At 39.9% G+C, this 25,583-nt stretch overlaps 1 protein-coding gene across 8 annotated transcripts in view; it reads left to right on the forward strand.

Annotated features, from left to right (window-relative positions):
• The window catches only part of NUBPL (nucleotide binding protein like), a 124,017-nt gene that overhangs the window by 9,901 nt on the left and 88,533 nt on the right, over positions 1-25,583 (forward strand). For 6 of the 8 annotated variants that reach the window (XM_042441109.1, XM_042441092.1, XM_042441101.1 and 3 more), the window contains one exon: positions 21,725-21,815. In XM_042441109.1, the coding sequence (XP_042297043.1) occupies positions 21,725-21,815 (91 nt within the window). Of the gene's footprint in view, positions 1-19,988; positions 20,046-21,724; positions 21,816-25,583 lie in introns of all 8 variants that reach the window. The other 2 variants (XM_042441149.1, XM_042441129.1) reach the window with 1 other exon arrangement.

The raw sequence follows: 25,583 nt of genomic DNA on the forward strand, positions 1-25,583 counted from the left end.
ATGCATTTATATTAACATTTTAAAAAAAAATCAGCAATTTTTTTGCGTGTCCTCCACTTTTTTAAAAAAAGTGTCCACCATTTGAAAATGTTGTCCTACATTTGTCCCAGTTTATTTATTTATTTATGTATTTTTTAAAAAAAATATTTAATTATTTATTTTTTGGCTTCGGCCTCCCAGTTGTCTGAGGGACAGCAACCCGGCCCCCGGCTCAAAACGGTTGCCTACCCCTGCCCTAACCCTTCGTTTTCTTGCTTTTTCTTTTCCCCTCCCCATCCTTTTTACATTTTGTGTTGTCGAAGATGTCCTTTCCTCTCCCCATCCTTTTTACATTTTGTGTTATTTCTAGATTTATCAACAATGTACTGGGAAGCAGAGAGAGCAGCAGGCTCAGAAAACACTAGGGAGTAAATTGGACACACATAGTAGTGGGTATTGAGCTGGATATCCAAAAGTCAAAGTGTAGACCTTCTACAGTTCCACACTCCTACTGTAATTTTTATTCATGCATTGAAACAAATATGAGTTTTCTTGTTTTCTCATGTTTGAAAGTAGTAACTCAGGCTGTGTAAGTGGGATAGAGTAATTTATGTTATGGGTCTATAGCTATCGGATAGAGATCCAGCATGATGTAGTGGTTTGAGTGTTGTTCTGTGACTTTGAAGACCAGGATTTGAATCCCCACTCACCCAAGAAAACCCCCTGGGTGACCTTGGGCAAGTCACACTTTCTCAGCCTCAGAGGAAGGCTAACTCACCCTGAACAAACCTTATTAAGAAATCCCTGTGATAAGTTCATCTTAGGGCTCTCCCACTGGCAGAATAGCACGGGCTGTGATTCACATCCGCTCCGTGTTTGTAACCTATTTCCAAAGATCCCTCACTTTCACTATAAAAGGGGATCTTTTTTTGCCACTTGAATTGGTTTTCTTTTTCTTTTTTGTCCCCATTTGCGCTGCTTCAAGCTGGGGATGGGGGAAACTGGTGATGGAGCACAAGCTGGTGGGGGGAGAGAGCCAAGGCTGGGGACAGCGAGCAGGCACTGGGGAAGCCAAGCGGGGAAGGAAGGAAGGCACCAGGAGGACGGAGGATGAAGGGGAGGACAATGTGTTTTTTTTAAAAAAAATATAGAATTATTGATGGATTGATTTTGCAACTACTTGTCTTGCAAGTAATTACAAAATGAAACAATTGCATATTCTATCAATCACATATTCTATCAATTTAATTTTTTTTTAAAAAAGACAAGTACACAGGGAACGCTGCAAGGGGGGGGGGAAGGTGGATCTGTCAAAACATCACCCCTCTGCCATTTGTTCCCTCCCTTCAGAAAGAATCAATTCTGATCTGGTGTTCCCACTGTTAGGAATCGCGTCAGAATTGATTCTTCTCAAAAGAACCTCAAAATAACTGCTACCAAAAAAACCCGGGCTTTTGTGTTTGCTCCGCTTTATTTCTGCTGGAATTGATCAAATGAAGATCAGGATCAATTTCCAGTGGGAACTAGGGGCATATAGCTCGAATCAGGATTCGGAGCTTTTCATAGTGGGAAAAGCTTAGTTGCCATAAGTTGGAAACAGTGAAAGCACACAGCAACAGCTACTGTAGGATGTGCTAGCATGTTTTTATGAGGTTTACTTTTAATTTAATTTTTTTGAGTTGAGAGAAATATGATATTTTGATATATTTCCAAGAAATCTGATTCAAAATATTAAATACTTGATTTATATTACAAAATCCTGTGAATTGTTGCCCTTAGGGTTGCCATAAGTCACAAATGACATGAAGGCATTGGAAAAGATGTCTTTTAACTACAGTGGATCCTTTGGATATGCAAGGATTTGGTTCTGGGAACCTGAGCACATACAAAGAATGTGGATGATCATGCCCTATATTATTAAATGGCAACAATATGCACACATGCTTCAGCGTGTCTGCATTCACCAGGTTTTTTTTAAATTAAAGCCTTTGGCCCTATCATATTTTATCCAGGCTCCACATGTTTTATGATTATATTATCTGAATTGTTCTAACATGGTATAGCTTGTCTGTTTTTATTGTAATATTTTCTTAATCTTTTTAAACTATTGTAATTATTTACAAAGGACTATCTAATCCAAACACAACTCACTATACATAGCTAAAATACAGTGGTGCCTCGGGTTACGAAAATAATTCGTTCCGCGGCCGCTTTCGTAACCCGAAAAGCCTTCGTAAGCCGAAAACCCATAGGCGCTAATGGGGAAAAAAGCCGCGGCTCTGCCGCGGCTCCATTTAAAATAGCGCCGGAGTTTTTTCGTAACCCGAAAAAACTTTTGTAACCCGAAACAATAAATCCCTATGGGATTTTTTCGTATCCTGAAAAATTCGTAACCTGGGTATTTCGTATCCCGAGGTACCACTGTACTCATGAGAGATGTCCATCCAACCTCTGTTTAAAAACCTCCACCGATGGAGAATCCTCCAAGGGACACCATTCCACTGTTGAGCATTTACTGTCAGGAATTTAGTAATATTTAGGTTGGATTTCTTTTCTTGTAATTTAATAATAATAATAATAATAATAATAATAATAATAATAATAATAAATTTATTTCTATACCGCTATTCCTCAATGATCACAGTGGTGTACAAGATATATAAAAACAATATAAAACGACAAAAACCCCTTTGAATTTCTTGGTTTGTGTCCTAGTCCCTGGATCAGCAGAAAACAAGATTGCTTCATCTTCTTAATGACATCCCCTCAGATATTTAAAGATGGCTGTAATGTCAGTTGTGTAACACATCTGGAAGGCACCATCAGAGTGGGAAAGGTTGCTGTAGTGTGTGCATTTACTCTGTAATAGACTGTAATATATTGGCCTTTGAAGTAAGGAGTGTTACTAAAAACTCCCCAGTTCAGAGATTTAAGATATGGTAGCCTTCTCCAATCTAGTGCCCTCCAGATGCATTTGTTGAGCTGGTAGGGGAGACTGGATTTGTAGTTCAACGCATCTGGAAGGCACCATACTGGGGAAGAATGATCCATGGCGCCTAGAGAGAGGGCAGCTAAGCAGTGACTAATCTTTTGCACATGTTCATACTGATAAACTGCCAATAGATGGAATCTTTAAAAAAAATCACAGGAAGTCAGTACTATTTCTGTAGAGTTCTTTTTCAGTAAAAGACTCTGTTATAATAGAGAGGCAGCCAGCAGAGGGAGCTCAATGAACCAAATTCTGTACTGTTTTTTCTCAATCTATGTCATAGTGGTCATGACTTAATGAAATGGGTTTCTGTAATACCCCCACCAGAATCCATTTAAAGAGCAAGAAATGGAAAAGCAGAGCAAAGGAATAGTAAATTATTACCTGCCTGTTAATAATTATGCTTGGATATAGACTAACAAAATGGATACAAAAAACATAAAGCATTTCAACATGCATTGGTTAGGCTGTTGTTTCTTCCAGTCATTTCCAACTTATAGTGAACTTATCACAGGGTTTAATTGGCAAGACTTGTTTGGAAGGCGGTTGCCTGTCCTCTGAGGATGAGAAAGTGTAACTTGCACAAGGTCACCCAAAAGGCTGAGAGAAAATTCAAACCCTGATCTTTAGGGTCATAGTCCAGCACTCAAATCATTACACAGTGCTTCAAAGAGCAGACAGTTGACTTTTTTGTCATTTTTCCTGAGTTGGTGGAGGCCACATTTGGCCCAGGAACACTTTCCCTACTCCTGTGTTAGAGTCTAGTGGATCATCTAATGAAGTCTCACTTCACTAAAAACTTTAATTAAAATTGTTAAGTCTGACTGTCTGACATCTAGTACTTGTGGATAAAATCATCAAGACTTTGCTTGGCAACCCAGGAATGAATCATAGTTTAAACGAGCCAGTGGTTGCAAAACAAATTATGGATTCAGACTGTGGTTTGTGGTGGGTGAAAAAACGCACACATCTTGTTAGCAGAGGTGGGTTTGAACAAGATAGCATGCCAGATATCAACCGACTGATTCATCATGTGTAAACATGATGAAACAGATGCTTATTCCTATACCCATTTGCTTTATTTGAGGGATTTATGGATTCATTGGTGCTTGTCAGTTAGTCCCTAAATTCTTAAACAGTGGAGTGTGCCTCCCTGTGAGTGGGGACATGACAGTATCTCAACAGGGTCTGACCTCAAGCACTGATTAGCTGACTCTCCAGAGAGGGGAGGTACTTGGAATGCTTTTTCAGCATCCCCTTCAGCTTTAGATGGTGTGGCAGGGAGTGAGGGAGGAAGAGAAGAAAGTGAACATCAGGTTGGGGTGGGGTGGGAAGGCTGGGGCTTGTGTATGTGTAGTGTCAGTATGGGAGGACATTGGGTCAAAGTTTGCTGCTCCTCTGTCCTTCCCCTTTGTTCTTTCCAAAGGTGAAATCCATCAGCTGGTGGGATTTCTGGTTTTGGAAGGAGCAAACTCTTGTTTCCTTTGCTTTTTCCAAAGGCAAAAGGGTGAGTGAGGATTTGAACCTTGCTCTTCAAAGTCATAGTCCAACACTCAGACCACTACAGCATGCTGGATCTCTATTCTATAGCTACAGCTGGTTGGGTTTCTATCTTTGGAAGGAGCAAAATTAACCCTTTCCTTTCCTTTTGCTCTTTCCAAAATCACAATTCACATTAAGTATAAACATTGTGTTGGGGTGGATATTGAATTTATTGAAATAATATGTTCTAATTTGAACAATGTTATTTCCTTATCAAATGTTAAAATACTAGTGTACATAAATGTGTGATTGAAAATACGCACACTAAAAAACAAAATATTTGTATTCATATACTATATTGAGTGGGAAGGGCCCTGACATGTGCATGTAGATGTAAAGGGGGATCCAGGGGGAAAATGTTTGAGAACCACTTAGTTTGTATCAGTTAGGAGTTGCCTAACATTTACTGGCTTGGTCAACTGAGCTTCTAAATTCATGGACAACAGTGCCATATTATCTAGACAGGCAGGCATATCATCCACATTCCTCTTAAGTAATTTTAAGCATTGAAATTTCAGACATTTGGAAATAAACATGAAGTTTTGTAATTATAGGTTATATTATGAAATCAGTAACACACACACACACACACACACACACACACTCCCCTTGGGAGTAAACTTCTCATTGTCTAGGTACATAGAAAATATTATGTATTGACACTTCATAATCTAGGCTTACATCTTGTATAGACTTTATATTGATAAGGAATTTGACACCTTATGACACACTCTAACATAATAATCTGCTGAGGAATTCTATACATCTCAAATGGACATCCATTTTTACAAGCATCTCAAAGCAGAAGCATCTGTTATATCTTTATAACAAGCATTGCTCTACAGCATTGCTCTACAGTAAAGTATCGAATAGCCTAATTATACAGTATTATCAGCCTTGGTACTTATGTTAGGAAAAGCCATAGTAGGCTGATAGAAACAGCTGTAGATACAGTGGTAGATGTGGCCAAGAGACCACCTACCCCTATCTAGTCTACCATCAGCTTATACAGTAGCTTAAACACCTCTTTACCTACATATCTGCATATTAGGAGTGACCGTTAACTGGTCTTCTGTTATCAGCCAATTAGTATCAAGTTTTATTGGTCATTTGTTCTCACTGAGTTAGGTAAAGCATGTAATAATCTGTTTCTTCAAGGTTACCTGTCATCCAACTGGAAATGTGATTTTATTGGTTTATTATACAATGCAGCTACTCATCCAATCACATAACAGGCCACCAATCACCATTTAACTGATCACCATTATTCTGACTACCTTCCATCAAACGATTGTATCATGAATGACTAGATATGACTAGACTGTTGTGCCAGTTAAGTATATCTTTTGGGGTTTTTTCCTTCCTTTGGCTAGACACTCTCTTACTTTAGCTTACATTTATACTGAGGTGTTGATTTTTGCAACATTTTTGATAAGTATATATGCAGACTTGCATCTGCCTTGGTCCAGGCCTCAGAGGGAGAGAATAACCACTGGACATCATCCCCTTTCCCACCACCATTCCTTTCTCCTTTTGTGTTGTGTCTTTTAGATTGTAAGCCTGAGGGCGGAGAACCGTCTAATTAAATATAATAATTGTAAGCTGCTCTGATAGCCTTTAGGGCTGAAGGGCAGGGTATAAATACAATAAATAAATAAATAAATAATCTTCCAACGAAGAATGCAGTTGTGAAGCATTTTAGAGTTAAAGTGTAGTGTCCAAATGTGATGTCAGTCTTGTCCCAACGGTGGTATCACTAGGATTAGTGTCACTGTCGTGCCTCCAGAGCAGGGGTAGGCAACCTGCGGCCCGGCGAGGCCTTGGGACCGGCCCCAGCCCAGTCCTGCTGCCAATTGCCGCCGGGGCCTTTGGCCTCTCATGCGCAGGGGCAAGGGGGGCAATTGTATATAGATGCCTCAGAAACATGCATTTTTATTAACATTTTAAAAAAAAAATCAGCATTTTTTTGCGTGTCCTCCACTTTTTTTAAAAAAAGTGTCCACCATTTGAAAATGATGTCCTACATTTGTCCCGGTTTATTTATTTATTTAAATTTTTAAAAAATTATTTAATTATTTATTTTTTGGCTTCGGCCCCCCCAGTTGTCTGAGGGACAGCAACCCGGCCCCCGGCTCAAAAAGGTTGCCTACCCCTGCTCCAGAGCATCTTTGATGCTATTGAGACATATATTTAATTGAGATTATATTAGGCTTTCTGTGTATCAGTTTGGGAGGGGAAATAGAGATCTACAGCTTTAAGAAAGACAAGGATTGTGAGAAATCCCAGGGTCTTATACTGTCTCCCTCTAGCTAGTTTCAGTTGTGTAGTAAGATTTCAGCCAAGTCAGACCTGGAGAGAGCATTTTCCTTTGACAAAGATAAGTTCACAGAAAAAGAAAGATAAAACCCACCAAGAAGAAAGAGCAAAGTATTTAAGAAGGACTATTGAGAAAAAGGAGATCAGTTTCATATTTTTGTGTTTATACCTAAAGCTTTTGAAAACTTAAGAAATTTGTGGACAAGTCTTTTGTTCAGGCTGTGTTCCTAAGAGCCAGAGGCCTTACTACACCCAAAGTCCATAGCATTGCTCTTGGGACAAAACAATCACCCCCCATGGACATCACCCCCATGGCTGCACTCCTTATCCGCCAGAAAGTGTGTGGGATAGCCTTTATGTGAATTGAGGAGCCCACAGACATACACATGACACCACACAATTCCCTACCCCATCCCACCCACACTCCATTTTTTGTCTTACCAAGATGCCTCTACTCACTGGGTGTCACCCTTGGGGATGCATGGCCAGTATGGCTAGGATGAGAAGAGTAGGTATGATGGATCCTTCTTCTCTTTCTCCTCCTCCTGAGCAAGAGCAGCTGTGGTGGGAGCTGGCTAGACAAACACGATGGAGTCCAGCACAGAGGGGCCTCAGTACTTTCTTCTGGCCCAGCTGCTGCTGGCCAAGATAATGGCGGGTTACAAACCGCCATAAAGTACGCGCTCCGCGCGTACTAGGGTTAGGAAGGGCCGTATTAGGGTTAGGAAGGTTCTTACCTTCCTGACAGCCCTTCCTCCCAGTACGCGCGGAGCGCGTACTTTTTTGCGGTGCCCATCCACATGGGCGCCGCCATGTTGACGTATTGGACACTGTGCGTCCAGACGTGTCACGGCAGAAGTGACGTCGCGAGGACGCACTCCACCCCTCGCAGCGCCACTTCCGCGTTCCAAAAAGGAGCGGCATTTCGCCGCTCCTTTTTTGCTGCGCGGGGAAGCCTCGCGGTCTGGCAGCTGGGGCTTCCCTACGCAGCGAATGGCGGCGGCGGGAAAATGGCCCCTTGAGGGCCGTTTGTAACCCGCCAATGTTTCTTCGTGGCACTGTACACACCACTGCTGCTGCCTTTCTGGCAGTGTCTCCCTTCCTGAAGGGTGTTATCTGTGTTACCCAAAAAACAGATGGGGGGGTGCTGGAGGTCTCCACCAACTGTTAGCGTTACTTCAGGTGTTGGAGAAAATAACTTTTGCAAGACACTTGGGTAACCTTTGGACCATGTGCATCAGTTTATAGCAGTTGTCATGCCCTGCTTCTACAACATGGACTCTGACTCAGGGACCTGCTGATGAACCAGAGCAGGAAGAGGTCCCAAAGCCACACGTCTCAGAGACAGACCAGAGTGCAGTACCAGCTCTGGCAGAGAGTCCTGCCCACTCAGATACAGATAAAACCTTCTTAATTCACTCAAGACCTGGAGTCCCCTTCATTAGTACTGGTGTCCCAAACATCGTCACGGCAACCAGCCAAAGGCCAAGCAGACACATTAAAGGAAAGGCTTGAGAAGGTCTCAGACGACTTATAGGAAGCAGCATTTAATTAAGCAGCAGTTGATCTATAAATTTCCAGCCCTGTTCTCCAGCAGTTGTTGAAGATTACCTGCCCTAACTGGCTTCTTGTCGTGTTCCTGAACTCAGTGTTTGACCTGGAGTGTGCTTAGTTGGCTATTAGTGTGCTGGCTATTAGGTATGTAACAATCAACCTTTTTGGCTGGTTGCCCAGACAATGTTTGGGACACCAGTACTAATGAAGAGGACTCCAAATCTTGGGTGAATTAGGAAGGTTTTATTTAGTAAAATGTAGAATGCAATCACACACACAAGATAGCAATTCCAACAGATACAGCACACAGAACAGACTGAAATGGAAATATGGAAAGTGGGTAGCGTAGTTTTTAGGAGTGGGATTATTATTACCTGTTTGATGACCATGGAAAACTGGAGTGGCTCAGACTAGGAGATCTGAGCATGACACAGAACACACACAGAGTGCAGGGGTGTATGCTGACTGTGTGCAAGGGTTAGGTTTTGAAACATATTTATACCTTAAAAATTGACCTCAAGCAATGGGCTATCTGGTCAAATAACAATGGCTGAATGTCTTTTCCCAGCAATCTACAGTGGGATTCTAGACTGGTTGATGACTTTAATTTTAATGTGACAAGAACAGTGATTGGATAAGGATATCCCTGAGGGAGAGATTGGCTTACTACTTTGCGAAGAGATCTTTGGCTCAAGTTTTGGGAGGAAATGTAGTTTACTTGAGGAAAGGAAGGAGCACTTTAGATTTGATGGTTTTGTTTACCTAGATGTCCACATGCCTTGGGGACCCATTCCTTTTTTCCTGGGAACCTGACCTAGTATTCCTGAAAAGTTTCAATCTTTCAAAAATGGCCTATCTCCAGAGATGAAAATATTAGGACTCTAATATACAGAACGGCGCGTGTGTGTGTTATGCATCTGGTTCAATACACAACATGTGCCTGCATCCCATTAGTGATCCCAAAGCTTTTTTTAGTCTATCTTAATCTTCTTTGCTTCCAGAGCCAATTCCAGAATCATTTTGGTTCTTAAAATGAGAGAACTTGTAAACTTAAAAAGAGCTAGTTAGGTTTAAGCACAAGCTAGGTAGGCAGTTCTCCAAATATTTATCTTCCAAGGATAAATCACTAGAGTGACTATTTGAAGGGGCTTGATTAGCTACAAATGGAGATAAAAGAAATGAGGAATGAATCTTCATAATCAGATAAATTATGTGTTTTGTCTGAGAACAAAGAAATTTGAAAATGGAGTTGAAGTCTTTGAAATCTGGCATGAAAATGTGGCTTCCCAGTCTCTTAAATTGCTGTGTTCGTGTAGTAGACATGAAACAGCATAATCTGTCAAAGTAACTCCAGTGGGATTTTAAATAGCTTTGTATGTTATAAAGAAACATGATTTTTTAAAAAGAAAGTGCTAAATGAGATGTCTGCTTTGATCTGCATGAATGCCTAAATGGTACTGTCTTCCAGTTGATATATCAAGAAGACATGAAGAAGTATTGGTGGATTGTACTATCATGAAGTCAAGTTACTCCTGTGAAGAGACCAATAGTTATTTTATAATATAGGATGGTTTGACATAGGTATCCATATCCACAGAAATGTCCCAGTTATTCTATTCCTCTATGACTTTGATCAAACAGGATTTGAAGGTTTTTATGTACTTCACAACCTGGAAACCTGTCTCATCCCAGTGCAACTGACAAGCTCCTTTCAAATGTGTATAGCAAAGGGTAGCAATAACTCTATTACTCCTCCAGTATTTGACATCCAGTATTTGTATACAGCAGAAATATCAAAGTATGGCCCTCTTGACAATGTTAGAATGCAACTCTTATAACATCTGGCCAACATATCCAGTAGTGAAGAATGCTGGGACTTAAGAGTCAAGCAACATCTGATGTGGGGTTGCAATCCCTCCCTGAAGTTATGATATTTTCTTTTCCCCATGTTAAAGGCATAGATATTTTCGCTTTATGTAACCATTTTGTGCTTAACAGAGAAGATGGTGCTACAAGCTTTTCATACTATTTCTGCCTGAAGAAGAAAAGCTAAATAATGAAATTATTATTATTATTATTATTATTATTATTATTATTATTATTTTATTCATTTATATCCTGCCTTTCTCTCAATAATGAGTCTCAAGGTGGCTAACAATATACGTACTTGAAAATAATGCAGATTAAAATTATACAAAAGCTTCAGTAAAAGTGTACATTTAAAAGTTGTTTAAAACTATTTATAAAGTTAAACACATTAACATTTAAACATTAAAATTAATTAAAAGATTACATACACACCCTAAACACCCTGCAAAGGATTAAGACTCCACCCTAGTCAGTTTCTAAAAGCCTAATGGCATAAAAATGTTTTAATTTGGTGGTGGAAGGAGAGCAAGGATGGGGCCACCCTGGCTTTGGAGAGAATTCCAAAGTCTGGGAGCAGTCACTGAGAAGGATGTCTCTCTTGTTTGACCAAACGACCCTGAGATCATGGTGGGACAGAGAGAAGGGTCTCTCCAGAAGATATTAGACATTTTGGTCCTTCCTGGGCACCAGTTCACTCCATGCATCTGAGGAAGTAGACCGAGTCTACAAAAGCTTATGCTACAACTTCTTTCACACTGTTAGTCTCAAAGGTGTTACAAAATCTTTTTGCACATGGATATTCCAGACTAACAAGGCTATGTCGCTGAATTCAGTCCATTGCATCTGCCATTCTTGATGATACTCAATATTCATTATGGAAGACACCTCACAAGAAGTAGACGTACTTTATGATAGGATACAGTAGGTATCTCAGGCTTCCACGTGTTCATCATACTGGTTGGAATTTGTTTCTAGAAGAGTGTACTGCTGGTGAACATGGGATAAGCAAACACTAATGTTCAGAATTAATACATATTAGAAATGTAAGAAGAACATGCTGGCTCATACCAGAGGTCTATCTACTCCAGCATTCTTTTTCTCACACTTGCCAGCTAGATGAAGCTAAAAGGCTTAAAAACGTGATTACAATAATATCTTCCTGCTCTTGTTCCCTAAACCTCATATTGAGAAGTATACTTCTTCTGACTTTGGAGCTAATCATAGGTGCAGTACAGACCGCCCCTTTTTGCTCCGGATTGGGGCCAGGGCAGCCTCACTGGCAGCCCTGCGGCCTCAATCTGGAGTTTTTCCGGGCCATGGAGAAGCGACAAAATGCTGGACAAAGAAGAGGGGTCAAGAGAAGATTTTTTTCAGAATTGGGAAAACGAGAGCATGTTTAAAGTCTTAAGGAAAGGAGCCCGTAGAAAGAGTTTGGAAGAGTTCAGCAGCATAGAGAGTTCGTCCAAAGAAACAGGAGGAAACACAGAATTTTTTTAGTTGAAGGTTATCAGAAGATTAGTGATTCAAGACAAGTCAGGAAGAACTATCTCAGATCGGATAGTAGTGACCTTAGTACTGAAGTAGTTGGTGAAGTTGATAGGGGAAAATAATGAAGAGACGGGGGGAGAGGAAGGTTTTAGCAAGGAGTTGAAGCCGGAGAACAAATGCTGTGGGCGCCTCTCATTGGTGCAGATCAATAATTCATAGTAATTCTGTTTTGCCATAGACAGGGCACGCGAGAAGGATAAAAGGATGAATTTATAATGAATAGAATCGGCCCACTCCTGGGACTTTTTCCAAAGACTTTCGGCTGCTCAAGAGCAGGACCGGAGGAACCTAACAGTGAGAGTAAGCCAGGGCTGAGGCCTACTCGTAGAGGAAGACATGCACACAGAATCAAGGGCAAAACTGTCAAGAGTTGAAGAAAGAGTGAAGTTAAATAAAGACATTGCTGAGTCAGCAGAGTCCCCAAGAGATAGAGAAGAGAGAGATGAATCCAAAGATTGACTGAGATGGTCACAGTTAACAGACTGAAGATCATGAAAATAGCGTTTAGTAGTATGACAAGGAGGTGGGATTTAAGTAAGAGTAACAGAAATTAAATGATGATCAGACAGTGGAAAATCAGATGCCAAGTAGTCAAAAATGACACACTTAGCAGCAAGAACTAAGTCAAGGCAGTGACCGAGAGAATGGGTTCTTACTGTCATCAAGTTAATTTTGATTTATGACTACCTTATGAATGAAAGACCTCCAAGTCATCAACAGCCCTGCTCAGGCCTTGCAAACTCAAGAGTCTATCCAGCTGTATTGTGGTCTTCCCCCTTTCCCACTGCCTTCTACCTTACCAAGCATTATTGTTTCTTCTAGTGAGTCATGTCTTTTGATAGTATGGCCAAAGTATAACAGCATCACTTTAGTTATTTTGGCTTCTAAGAAGAGTTTAGGTTTGATTTACTGTAGCATCCATTTATTTGTTTTTTAGCAGTCTGCGGCTAGAGAACTTTTCTCCAGCACAACATCTCAGATGAGTTGATTTTCTTCCTATGATCTTTTGTACTTCAGAATCTTGCCTAGATCCTTCACAGCTGCCCTTCCTAGTCCTATTCTTCTTCCTCTGAGTCTAACCATGCTTTATGTATGATGCATTCAGCATACAAATAAAACAGATGGAGTAATAGAATACAGCCTTACTTGAACCCTTTGCCATTTGGAAAAAAATTAGTTTCTCCATATTCTGTTGTGATGTTTACTTCTTGTCCTGAATACAGATCATGCATCAGGACAGTTAAATGTAAGTGTGCAGTATGATCCCTAGTGCCTCTTCCTTTCTTGAACCCAGCTTGGACCTTTGGCATTTCTCACACAATATAGGATAAAAGTCTTGTAGAGTTTTGAATGTTATTTTGCTTGCATGGGAGATTAATGCAGTGGTCCCGAGGTTACTGCAATCCCTGGTGTCCTTTTGGGGGGATTGGAATATATCTTGTTTCCAATATTGCTATATTGGAATAATATTGTTATTATATTATTTTCCATATTTGTTGACAGATTTTAGTTAGAAATAGAGGAGATTCTGTCTCTATAGCTTGAAGCAGTTTGTTGGTATGCTATCTGTTCCTGTTGATTTATTTCTCCCAAGTGCTTTGAGTGTAGCATCCATTTCACTTTCTAAAATTGGAGGTTCATCTTCATATGGTTCTTCCTTGAATTAAATTGTCACCTTTTCATCTCTTTTATATAGTTCTTCCATGTATTCATCATCTGTTCATTTGTACTTGGTCATGCAATGTGTTCCTAGATGATCATAGAGCATTGCCATTCTTAGTTTAAGTTTCCTTTTGATTTCTTATATCTTTGGAAGAGGTCTCTTTGTTTTTCCATTTTTGTTGTTTCTCTGTATTGATTATTATATTAGTTATCCTTGTCCCTGCACACAAGTCATTGAACAGCTGCATTTAGGGTTCTGACTCTTTCTGTCACCTTTTACTTTTGCTTCTCATCTGTCTTTACTTGAAAATTTCATCTGTCATTTATTGAGGTGGCTTCTTTTTGGCTGCATAATTCCCTTTTTATAACAGCTCCACTGGCTACTGGTTTGTTTCTGAGCACAATTCAAAGCACTGGTCATGACCTATAAAGCCCTATATGGCTTAGGTTGAGACTATGAGACAAACCATATCTCCCTAAACAAACCTGCAAGGTTCCTAAGAGCTACAGGGGAAGGCTTTCTCTTAGCCCCGCCACCATCACAGGCTCACTTCTGAGAACACAAGAGAGAGCTTTCTCAGTGGCTGCTCCCACCCTCAGGAATCCTTTTCCACGAGAGGTTAGGCTGGTCCCCTCCCTGCTTTCCTTTTGCTGGCAGGCAAAGACATCTTTATTCAAACAGGCATTTAATATATAATTATTTCAGGGAGGCTTTTATACAGAGTGTGTGCTTTAGTTATGTTTTCAATTTTTGTATGTTTTATGTAATTATATACTGTTTTAAGATAGTTGATTTTAATTGTTTTAAAATTTGTATTGTAAAGATTTTTAAAAGTTTTGTCTCTGAGCCGCCTTGCATCCCTTTCTGGGAGAAAGGCTGTCAGGGATGATGGGAGTTGTTGCACTTAACCTCAGGCTGTAACTCCACATCAACTTGGTAAAGCTGAGCTGACCAGTTTTGGTCAGTGGTTGTTGTGTTGCTAATGTAGCAGAGTTGCAGAGTAGATGCTGAAGGTCCTGACAAACCTCTTCAAGCTCTCTCTCACTTATCCGGATATCTCCATCTCAGGATTCGTTGGTCCTTGTTCCCACTGCTTGGCACTGCTTCCAGCAGTCAAGAAAACACACAGTTTGTAGTCTAAACAAGAATACTACTTTATTCTGCTACCTGGTTAAGTACAACTAATAAAATAACAAACAAACAAAAAAACTTTGCAACACATTGTCTAAGCCCTAAAACGCTTCAAAATTCCCACAGTTTACCAATTCACCAACCCCCCCACAAACACATGGACAAGACTGGCAATTATTGTTACTGTTAGTCGCCACCCACTGGGTGTGTACTTTCACATTGATTGGTTGACTTTACTCTCCCCAGACCTAAGTCCAACCCCTGACTATGATGGTCTTGCCCTTGAGACATGTTTCAGGTGTTACCAATATTTATTCATAAGTGACCTTGATTTCCAAGTCTTATTGCTTTGACTATCTTTGCACCTGTGATTTTCTTTATACAAGCCTTGCTATACTAAAACCTTTCTTAATTAGAAAAAATTTTTCTGTCTCTTTGCTTCTCACATACATCTTTTCATTTCAATTACTGCATGTCCCATGTTCCATTTCCTGACAAAGGCAGCATAGGAATTAAATAAATAAATAAAATATTGTATTGTAGCATCCTTTCCTGTCAGTGTCCATGGCTTCAGTCCAGAGTTGTTTTGGCTCTGTTCAGCTAGACTTAGTTAGTGCAAATCTATTTTTTACATTATCTTTCAATTCTACAGTGGCATTCTTCAAGTTATATTTTGGCACAATGATTGGATTAGTGTTCTTCTTCAGCTTTACTTTAATTTTTGATATTAGCCTTGTATGGTCTGTGCCACATTTGCTCTCAGTCTTGTTTTTGCAGGCATAATGGATTTTCTCGCTTGTTAAAACAGCTTCAATGGCTACTGGATCATTTCCAGACAGAATTCAAAGTGCTGATTGTGACCTATAAAGCCCTATATGGCTTAGGTCCCGACTAATTGAAAGACCATGCCTCCCCATACAAACCTGCATTGGCCATCAGAAGATGTTCACGTATTCAGTCACCTCTCTGGTTATGTTAAGAATGTGTTTTAGATGAACTAACTGCTGACTTTGCAAACTCAATGAGTCACTCTCCTGATTAATTTCTTGGCCCTAGACCAATTTTTCTTACAATCTTTGATTTTGCTCTGTTTCCTATTTTTTGCATTCCAATCATCTATGATTCACAAGGAGACGTATTTTGGTGTGTGATCAGTTTCCAGCATAGAATCTTTCAATTCCTTCTTCTGCCTCTGTAACTAGAGCATAAACTTGGATTATAGTTATATTGATGAGTGTTCCCTGAAGTCTTAACTGATGTTATTCAGTCAGACTTTGCCTTATATTCTTTGACTACTTTGCTGCATCTGCCCTCACTATTAATGACATCCCAATTCTTCTTAGATTTCCATTTCTGGAGTAAAACACTGGGTAAATTATCTGACTCAAAATGTCCCATTTCTGTCCAGTTTAGCTCGCTTACTCCAAGTGTTGGCAGCACTTATATGTTCCATTTCTTCTTTTACTCTGTCTACCTTCCTCTGATTCATGCTTCTCACATTCCATGCTCCTTTACTATACTTTGTCGAGCTTTGGACTTTCCTTTTGCCTCTAAGCACATCAGCAGCTGGAAGTCCTTTTGGTTTGAGTCTACTGGCGCCATTCGCCACAGCACTTGTTGTAGTTGACCTTTCCTGTATCCAAGTAGCTTGTTGAGTACAATCCGACTTGGGAGTGCCATACTCTGGCACTATCTCCTGTTTAATTTTGGATTGCTTCATCATAGAGTTTTCATGGTAAAAATAATTCAAAAGGGGTGTACTGTGCCTTCTGCTGCGCAGTACTAACAAGCGTTAGCTACAGTGCCACTGCCACCTCTGAGAAGTCCTCTGCAAGTGTCACCCCCAACTACTGTTGCCACCCAGTAGCTGTTTGGCACATGCAGGCCCGGTACAGGCTGCTGGTTTGCGGCGGCCTGGAGCCAATACTAGAGTTGCAGAGCACACAGTATCCGCATGCTCCAGAACCCTAGAACATATGGACAATGCCATATGGGACACGCATACATGACACAAGTGTGGCACTGTGTCTGCACCTCCGGGCGCCGCACTTGCATCATGGATGCATTGATGTGCGCCAATGGCGCACTGATTATGGCGTCCCTGTACACCAACAAGAACCCGGTTTTTCCAGGTTCTTTTTGGTCTGGAGGGACGCCGTGAGGCTTGACTGCTGCAGCGTCTTTCCAGAGAAAAACTGGGCACCTCCAGCCAGCCCCTTTGAGGCAGTCTGGAGAGTCCCTTAGTCTGGCTTCTCAGCAAAAGCCTGTTTGGGAGACTCTACCAGCAGCAGAGCCTCTTACCTCACATGAACATGTAATCTCACAGCTGCAGAAAGGTATTGGAATTGGTGAGTACAGCACTTTTTTTGAAAGTCAAGAGAGTGGGAGCGAATTATAATTTCAGAGAAGGTATTCCACACTTTGAGCAACCCAGGAGAGCATTTTCATGTGCTCCCCTAGACTCCTTGCAGTTAAGCATAATTCCTGTGGTTTAGAAAAAGAATCTTTCCTGGAATCTTACATTGCCCTTCATACTCATACCTTGCCATGTTTGCAGTCTTATGATTGCAAGAATAATGCACAGATGTGGCCCCTTGAATTTAAAAAAGTTCATTGGCTGCCTATATGCTTCCACTCTGAATTCAAGGTGCCTGTAATGGCATTTAACCCCTAAATGGCTTGGGACCTTGATACTTGAGGCATCCTACATATGTAAAAGGTCTGCTTAGAGGGGTGCTCTTCTGTGTCCCATATGTGAAGGCAATATGCTCTCAGAGGACGTAGGAAAGGTATTATTTGGTGTTACACCCAGTTATGGAATACTTTTCCTTTGGAGGCCTAATTGGCACCTATACTGCTGTCATTCTGGTGCCAACTGAAAGCATGATATTTTCCAAAAGATCTTTGGGACTTGTTTTATACAGATCCACACATGTGCATGGCTTTGAATTGTTTTAAAGAATTTTGACTGGTTTTAATTGGAACCCTTTTAACTTGTTTAGTATATTTTTAGTCTTTTAAAATCATTTTATTTACATTTTTTAAAACTGATATTGTATGCTGGCCTAAGACTTTTAGATAGAGGGCAGGATATAAGTATTTTGATTACTAAATACAGTAAATAGTCCAGGGGGTGCCCTCACTGCAATCCAGGCTTTATGAACAATTTAGTAGGTGCAGAGGCAGGAAAGACTCACTTCACAAGTTCAGTTTCATTTTTTTAACACAGGATGCATTCCACCATGCCTAAGTGGTGGTGCTTTTTCAAGTAGACTTAAATGTTTATACTACGGGTAGTGAAAAATGTCATCCAGGGAGATTTGGATAAGCTAGTCTGTGAAGGGTGGACTAGTACCACTTAAGCTGTTTTACTTGTTGTTTTTATTATTCTGGACCAGAAGTTTTCTTATGTGGGAAAAATAGCCTGTCATTTTTTCCCCCTGCGGAAACTGTCATAATTATAAATTACAAAGAGCCTGACTTACTTTAATCATTTCTTAGTTGGGCCGAATTGTGATTCCAGTATGATATTGAGTGCCTTTATTCTGGCTCCAAATATGTTAGTCATTTGTTGTTCTGAGTAACTTTTTGTCTCCTCACGATTGCAGAAAAGAAATAAGGTATATGGAATAATATTCATGTGTAGAATATATTCCTGTTGTAGAATCATGTTTTGTGGCTTCATGCAGAATCTGGATTCTTTTAAGCCCAGGACTTCGCATTCCTCAACTCAGGTTAAACACACTCCTGGTGAAAACAGTTCTGTAAGAAATTATTAAGAATCCCAGCTTTCAGGTTCATTTACAATTACTGTACTTGTCATCCTGATTACCCGACTTCCTCTTAAACAGCCAAGAAGAATAATTAATAGTCATTTGCTTCCCTGTTGAACCACTCTTATAGTTAGAATGTATTCTTAACATTTTATCTCCGTATATTTTACCTGCACCTCTTTTCCTGCAATTTATTGCCTACTCTCCAACAGTATGTAGTAGTTGAGAGCAATTATACTCCATCATTCTGTCTGCTTCTTCTTCTTTAAAAACCTTATAAATGTGTAATGTTTGAAGGGACCTGAAAGTAATCATATCAGCACCCTTTAATAGAATAGCCCACGTCTCTAGGAAGCTCAGAGTTGCAAACAGAGATCAGGGACAACTAATGTGTTCTTTGCCTGCAGGGTAAAGATGTACAGTAAGTTGTGAAGACAAGTAAACTGCAAAATTCTGTAGGGCAAATACAGAAATGTCCCTGTCTTCCCATCTCTTTGTATTCCCAGTTACAAAACTGGTTGGATGTTGGCATGAAAATGACTCATTAAGATCAGTGTTCCTATAAGATGATTTTGAGGATGGTCACCATATTTCAGCATAAACACTTAAAACAGAAGTACTAAAATTAAACTGATGAGCTTTCATTAGCACAGCCTGGTTATTCTGAATTTGGGTTTGATTGAGAATATATGTTTTTTCACTGTAGATAGTACAGTATTTGTCACTAATTCAGTATAAGGGAGCCCTGGTGGTGCAGTGGTTAAATGCCTGCACTACAGTCACAAGGTTGTGAGTTCAATCCCAGGCAGGGCTCCAAGGTTCACTTAGCCTTGCATCCTTCTGTAGGATACTAAAATGAGTACCCAGCTTGTTGGGGGCAATTAGCTTACACATTGCAAATAGCTTAGGGAGTGCTTAAGTGCACTGATAAAGGGTATAGAAATGCACTTGCTATTGCTATTGCTATTTAGTATAAATACTTCCCAGTTATGCTAGCCTGTTACTGGTGGTTCTAATTTAGTATTACTGGGTAGGTTGCGCTGATTGTATCTTACATATGTTAGACTTCTGCATAATATTTGGCCTCTGTGTGAAATGTGATATGTGTAGTCTGGCACTTTGACACTATTATTTCAAACTCCTTATCTCTTTTTGTAAAGCATGTATATTTGTGTATGAGGGCCTAAATACCCTAAAGGCACCTGTCTGTTCCTATCTGATCTTGGAAGCTAAGCAGGGCTCACCCTGCTTAGTACTTGGGTGGGAGACCAACAATGAATATCTGGTGCTATAAGTGATATTTCAGAAGAAGGAACTGGAAAAACCACCTCTGAGTATTCCTTGCCTAAGAAAATACTGTGAAATTTATGGGGTCACCATGGGTTGACAGGTGACCTGAAGACACACACACACTCTTATCCCCATTGTTAGTACACCTTGCATACCCCACGTAGCATTTGGAATCTTCATATTTTCATATCTGGACCCATTATGTTCTTAAGACCTTTGGAACACCAGGTGGATAGCCAATAAGAAAGGAGTGCACACCTGAGGGCATGTGCAAGACCAGGTAATGCTACAATCAAAACTAAATAGGTGTGCTGATACCTCCTTTCTCCCCCAGGCCCTCTGCATATCCTATTGAATTGAGAGTCAAAGGAGGACTCATTGCACCGAAACAGTAAGCCAACACTTTCTACCTACCCCATGCCATGCTCCCAGACAACTTCCTTATCTCTTCACTTTGGGATTGTGCTAATCCAATCACTGTTTTTGTTACCCTAAAGTAAGGCTAAAGTATTTCTGCAGTCTGTTTTGGGCCTTCATGTTTTTAATAATCTAGATGAAGTGTGGGCATGTGCCAAGGATTAGTATACATTTCGAAATATACACTGTATGAATGCTTTAATATATTTTTATTTAGGTCAAATGCAACCAGATCAGTGTGCTTCAGAAAGCATACTAAATTAAATCCTTGAGTATCTTTACCAACAAGAAATGTATTGTTCATTGGAATACTATGGCAGGGATGGGCAACTTCAGAGGGATGGGAGACAATTTTTGCACCCATGCCATCCTAACACACTACACTTGTGCATCGACAGCACACCAAAAATGACATCTTGCTTCCAAATATTGTTTATGCTGATTTTCATCTAGTTTTGGGATGGGCATTGTAGCTTCTTATGGATTTTAGGGACTTCTGCATGCTAAACAATTGGGATTTGATGTGGTTTGGGGTAAAAAAAAATTCCATTACTATTTCAAAATGGCTTTTTTCGGCGGGGGGTGTCAGGAGGCATAAAGTGTTTCCTGATAGTTCAGAGCCCATGTTCTCCATTTTATCTTTTGTTGTGTGTCTTCAAGTTGTTTTAGACTTGTGGCAATTCTATCATGGGGTTTTCTTGACAAGATTTATTCAGACGGAATTTGCCATTTTCCTTCCTCAGAGGCTGAAAGAGTGTGGCTTGCCCAAAGTCACTCCACTGCTTCCGGTGCTGAGCGAGGATTTGAATACTGGCCTTCGGAGTTATATACAATGTTGCGCTAGCCCTACAAATTTTTTCTGTTTATATTTTAGGTCACAGTCCTGTTGGAATATTACACTTGTTCAGTTAAATTGTGCCCGTGGTTGTATTCTTATTTTTTAAAGCTTGCTTAAGAAAGTATCCATTGCCCCGTGATGTGAGCAGTTCCTTATTCATCTGTAGTGCAATTGGTTGGCATATAGGATGGGCCAGCATACATAAACAGCTTCTCTACTCTCCTTCTCCAGGAAAAAAAACCATAATAATCACTGCAATGTATCTCACACAGGGTTTTATTATTATACTGAAATTTCTTTAACACATGCTGGCCCTATCACAGGGTTTCTTGGCAAGATTTTATTCAGCAGATGTTTGCCATTGCTTTAAGACTGAGAATGTGTGTCTCACTCAAGTTCCCCCACTGAGGTTCCATGATTGGGTGGCATTCAAACCCTGGTCTCCTGGAATCTTAGCCCAACACTTGAATGGCTACACCACACAGGTTCTTGAAATCTCTACAAAAAACTATGTTTTGCTTATTTATTTTAATCCAGTTTGAGACATGGTTTTTTCCATTCAGCTACTGGATCTTAGTGTATTAAATAAGAATGCCTAGATTAGTGAGCATTCTGAGTTCATGTAATATTTTGGGCAGTTGAGTGTAATGCTTCATATGCTTAAAGTACCACACTATGTGATTTATAACAACCCAAATCTATAACTAAATTTTTTCTTTCCCATTTTTAAAGCAAATTTCTTTTTAATATTAGTAAGTTTGTGCACACATGAATATTTGAAGAATAATCTCATGATGGATGCTTTGTTTCCACAGACAAAAGCAGTTGGCTTGCTTGATGCAGATGTGTATGGGCCTTCCATACCGAAAATGATGAACCTGAAAGGAAGTCCAGAAGTGACACCAAGTAATGGATATTACTCTTTTAATAATTGGGGGTAGGAAGAGATGTTTCATGGGGTACAATTTGATAATGAATTCTTGAGATGCACTTATTCAGAACAGTAAGTTATTTGAGCAAATGACCTCAATTAAATGGCTTAGTTAACACTTTGATTGTCTACTGTCATGCATTGTAGATAGAGCTGTTTTTTTGGCAACTTCAGTTAGTTCAGAATGCAACTGTTTTGTCATGACTGGAAAAACTGGAAGTTCAGATCTGCCCCAAGTTAAGTTCTAATATGGTCTGCAAGATATCTTTTGCCTCGATACTTTATGCAGTTGTCCAAGGAAACTGCCAAAAGAGGGCAGAAAGATAGCTCTGTCTCTGTTCAGGTATCCTGCTTCGCTTCTTTATGGGGAAGGCAAAACCTCTCTCTCTTTTTTGTGTTCAGCATGGAAATGCAGCAGGCAGGTAAAAGCCCAACAGGTGTCTCCACTACTAGCAGTATTCTTGGCTTCCATGCTGAATAGGAGACACACTTTATTCTTCCCACATCCTACTCCTGGCACTCATACAGTGAGATGAATAAACAGTTGGTGGTACATGCATAGACACCCCCCCAAAAAAAAATTGAGAGCCTTAATTGCACATACATGGATTGCATATACTGTAGTGGACTCGGAATAGATGTTTCCCCTTTTAAAGTGTGAATCACTAGGTGGGCTAAGAGTAGCCTGGCTGTTCTTGCCTTGCAATTACTAATCTCAATAGCGCTTGCTGTATTGTATACAGCATATGCTTCTCATGTTGTGCTAGAGTAATGAACTGTTGCATAGTTGTCACAACACAATATTGAAAAGAACTTATATTTTATTTATTTTTTCTGGTGTGTGATATACAATAGATGGGGGAAATAAAGATTTGGAATTCACAGTGGAATATGCAAGTATGGCCCTGGAACTTGATATGCAACCATAGATTCCCGGACATTAATATGGACTAATTATGAAATTATCAATTTCATGTTCTACCTGACTTTCTAAGTGTGCATATCAATATGGTATATCCAGTGCTCAAGATGCCATAATGAAGCCATATAACCATAGCTGTAAGAGTAAAATATCTTTTTGTGTACTTGATGTACTTGATGTTAGGAGAATGCCTTAAAGTCCTGAAGGATAGAAGGCACTTCATTAAAGGAAAACATTTCATATTCTTGTAAAATCTTGAATAATGGAAAATTCTGAGAGTCTGGCAAAGATGGATATATGAATAGGAAGTACAAGTTGCAATCAGATGCTGGAGTGAACACACAGCTTATGAACTTTCTTATCCATTAAAACTGGAGTGTGTTTTGGCAAGCCACAAAGGATACAAATAGTCATTTCCAAAATACATATGCTTTTTTATTTTCCATATTCCATGTGGCTGTTATCCACTCTAAATTCTTACAATGGGTAAACAAAATAGTACTCAGGTGAGTGGGATGGGAGATCCATAGAATCTTCCTACTCGACAAAGTAGAGGGCAGTTGGGCAGAATACTACCCTACCTCCTGCTACTCTAGGATGTGAAGCTACCTTTTTGGCCTATTTGATAAGTCTTGGGCTAGGTTCTAATCTTGCTGATATCTCAACTGAAGTTCCTGTGGAATATACTGCTCCTGAAACTGGTTTGTGCTCTATACGTTTCCATGGAAGGGCAGTACAATTACTTACAAAAATATTCACATATAGATGATCTAAACCTAGGAAGGATGAAAGCTTATTTGTAGAGACCTGGACAGATGGGGACATGTGTGCCTTACTTTGCAGAACAGCCATGCAAAAAACAGGAGAACATGATTATGAGCCAGAGCTGAGTGCTACAAAGAAGATTAGACCAGTCTATTTGTCCACCAAACACAGAGGTGTACAGACAGAATGTGTTGGTACAAGTTAAGCAATGTAGATGAAGTAGCCCATTATCAAGATGGGGAAATATGAAGAACAGCCCTTGATGGGTTGTTTGTTGTCTAACCACTTCTAGTTTGTCTTATGGCTAGAAAACTCTCTGTTGCCATTGGAAACTGGTGCGTGTGCACACCAGTTCCAGTGGAACCTACAGAGAGTTTTCTGGCCATAAGACAAACTAGAAGTGGTTAGAGAACAAACCTGTATTGTCATCATATTGCCCCATCCTGACCATGGGCTCGTTTATCTACACACACTGTGTGTGTGTGTGTGTGTGTGTGTGTGTATTCCAGAGACATTCTATATTTTCTCTTTTCTTAAAAATAAGCAGTATGGGGAGAGGCCTTGGCAAACCCAGTGTAAGAAATGTTTTTCCAGAATAGAAAACTATCTTTTGTACCCTGGGACATTAATGATGCCATTATTGGGTTTCTTGGTAAAGTAGACAACAGACAAGTGAAAAGAACTGAGTTAGAGCAAGACTTCTTTCAGTTGAATTAAAAATTGTGTTGTGATAGCTTTTCAGAAGTAAGTGGCGGGTGGATTAGGAAAAGCTACATTTTGTTAACTCCCTGTAACAGTTTTGACATACCAATGGTTTCATTAAATTTCAATCCATGTCCCAACTTCCAGCCAAAGGAGTTGCCAGAAAAAAGCTAATTTGTTTAATTTTCATTCAAAAAATAGCAAATGTCTTTACTGGAGCTGTCTCCAATACATACCAGTACTGAATTGCTTCTTTTAAATTAAAAAGATGTCTTGTCCCCTTTAAAACATTTATTCAGAAAAACAAGGATGTTGTTCAGATATTGCTGGCTACTCTATTTTATTTCTATGTTCACAATTTCCAATGTATATAACGTGTTGTTTCATTATGTGGTGAAAAATATTACTGCAGAGATACGATTAAAACTCTGAAGCCTTGAATTATGGAAAGTAGTGCCAAACAGTGTCTGAGGTTTTATGAGGCAGAATGTTGTGAGGCAAAATGTGGACTGATGCACACATTCTGCAACAAATCCATGTCCTCCCATGTATTAATAGGTGAGTGCCCTTCATTGGGGTCATAGATACTAGATAAAAGGTCAACTGTTAGTTGTTCAGATTTGTGGCATTTTTAAAGACAAGCCTGAGCAGGTAAAGGAGATCTTAAAACAAGTCCCCATTTCTGAGAGGTGTGAAGATATTAGGTTAAAACAAAAATCATGTCTAGAATAATGAAAAACAACCATGTCTTGTAGTAACTTACAGCGGTATTGGCCATCTAAGATATTCTTCTTGGTCTTTCTGATGGGATATGGGATGGAGTTCTGCTTTGGTAGATGACATATGCTGGGAACTGGATATGTGTGTTTGGGGGAGTGGTGAGTGCAGCCCTGTTAATTCTCGTGGACCTTGTGTCATCATTTTTACTATCAGCCACCATTTAGACCAGCTGGCTAGGGGGTATCAGTGGTTCTAGTCCTTCTTGTGAAGTCATAGCAAGCATTTCTGAAGAATCACTATTCCATATTATGGTCTTGGAGATAGTGTCCCACAGGATTCTATTCCAGCTACCACCTTGGTTAACATCTTGACAGAATAGCTTCTTGGACAATTCATTCAAAGCTTTGTAATTCAGTCTCACTAGCATGCTCATGACATCCTGCTCTGTTGCTTCTTGTCACTTGACATCAAGGAAGCACTCAATAGCCTAGGTTTGTGTGAACAAACTGATATTAAACGCCAACAAGACAGTGCTGTTCATAACTATATGCCTGTCTTGGGAATTTGGATTCAACCTGTTCTGGAAGGGGTCTGATTTCTCCAGAACAGGCTTGTAATTTAGCAGTATATCTTG

The sequence above is a fragment of the Sceloporus undulatus genome, chromosome 1, assembly GCF_019175285.1.
Source record: "Sceloporus undulatus isolate JIND9_A2432 ecotype Alabama chromosome 1, SceUnd_v1.1, whole genome shotgun sequence".
NCBI classification, from domain to species: Eukaryota; Metazoa; Chordata; class Lepidosauria; order Squamata; family Phrynosomatidae; genus Sceloporus; species Sceloporus undulatus.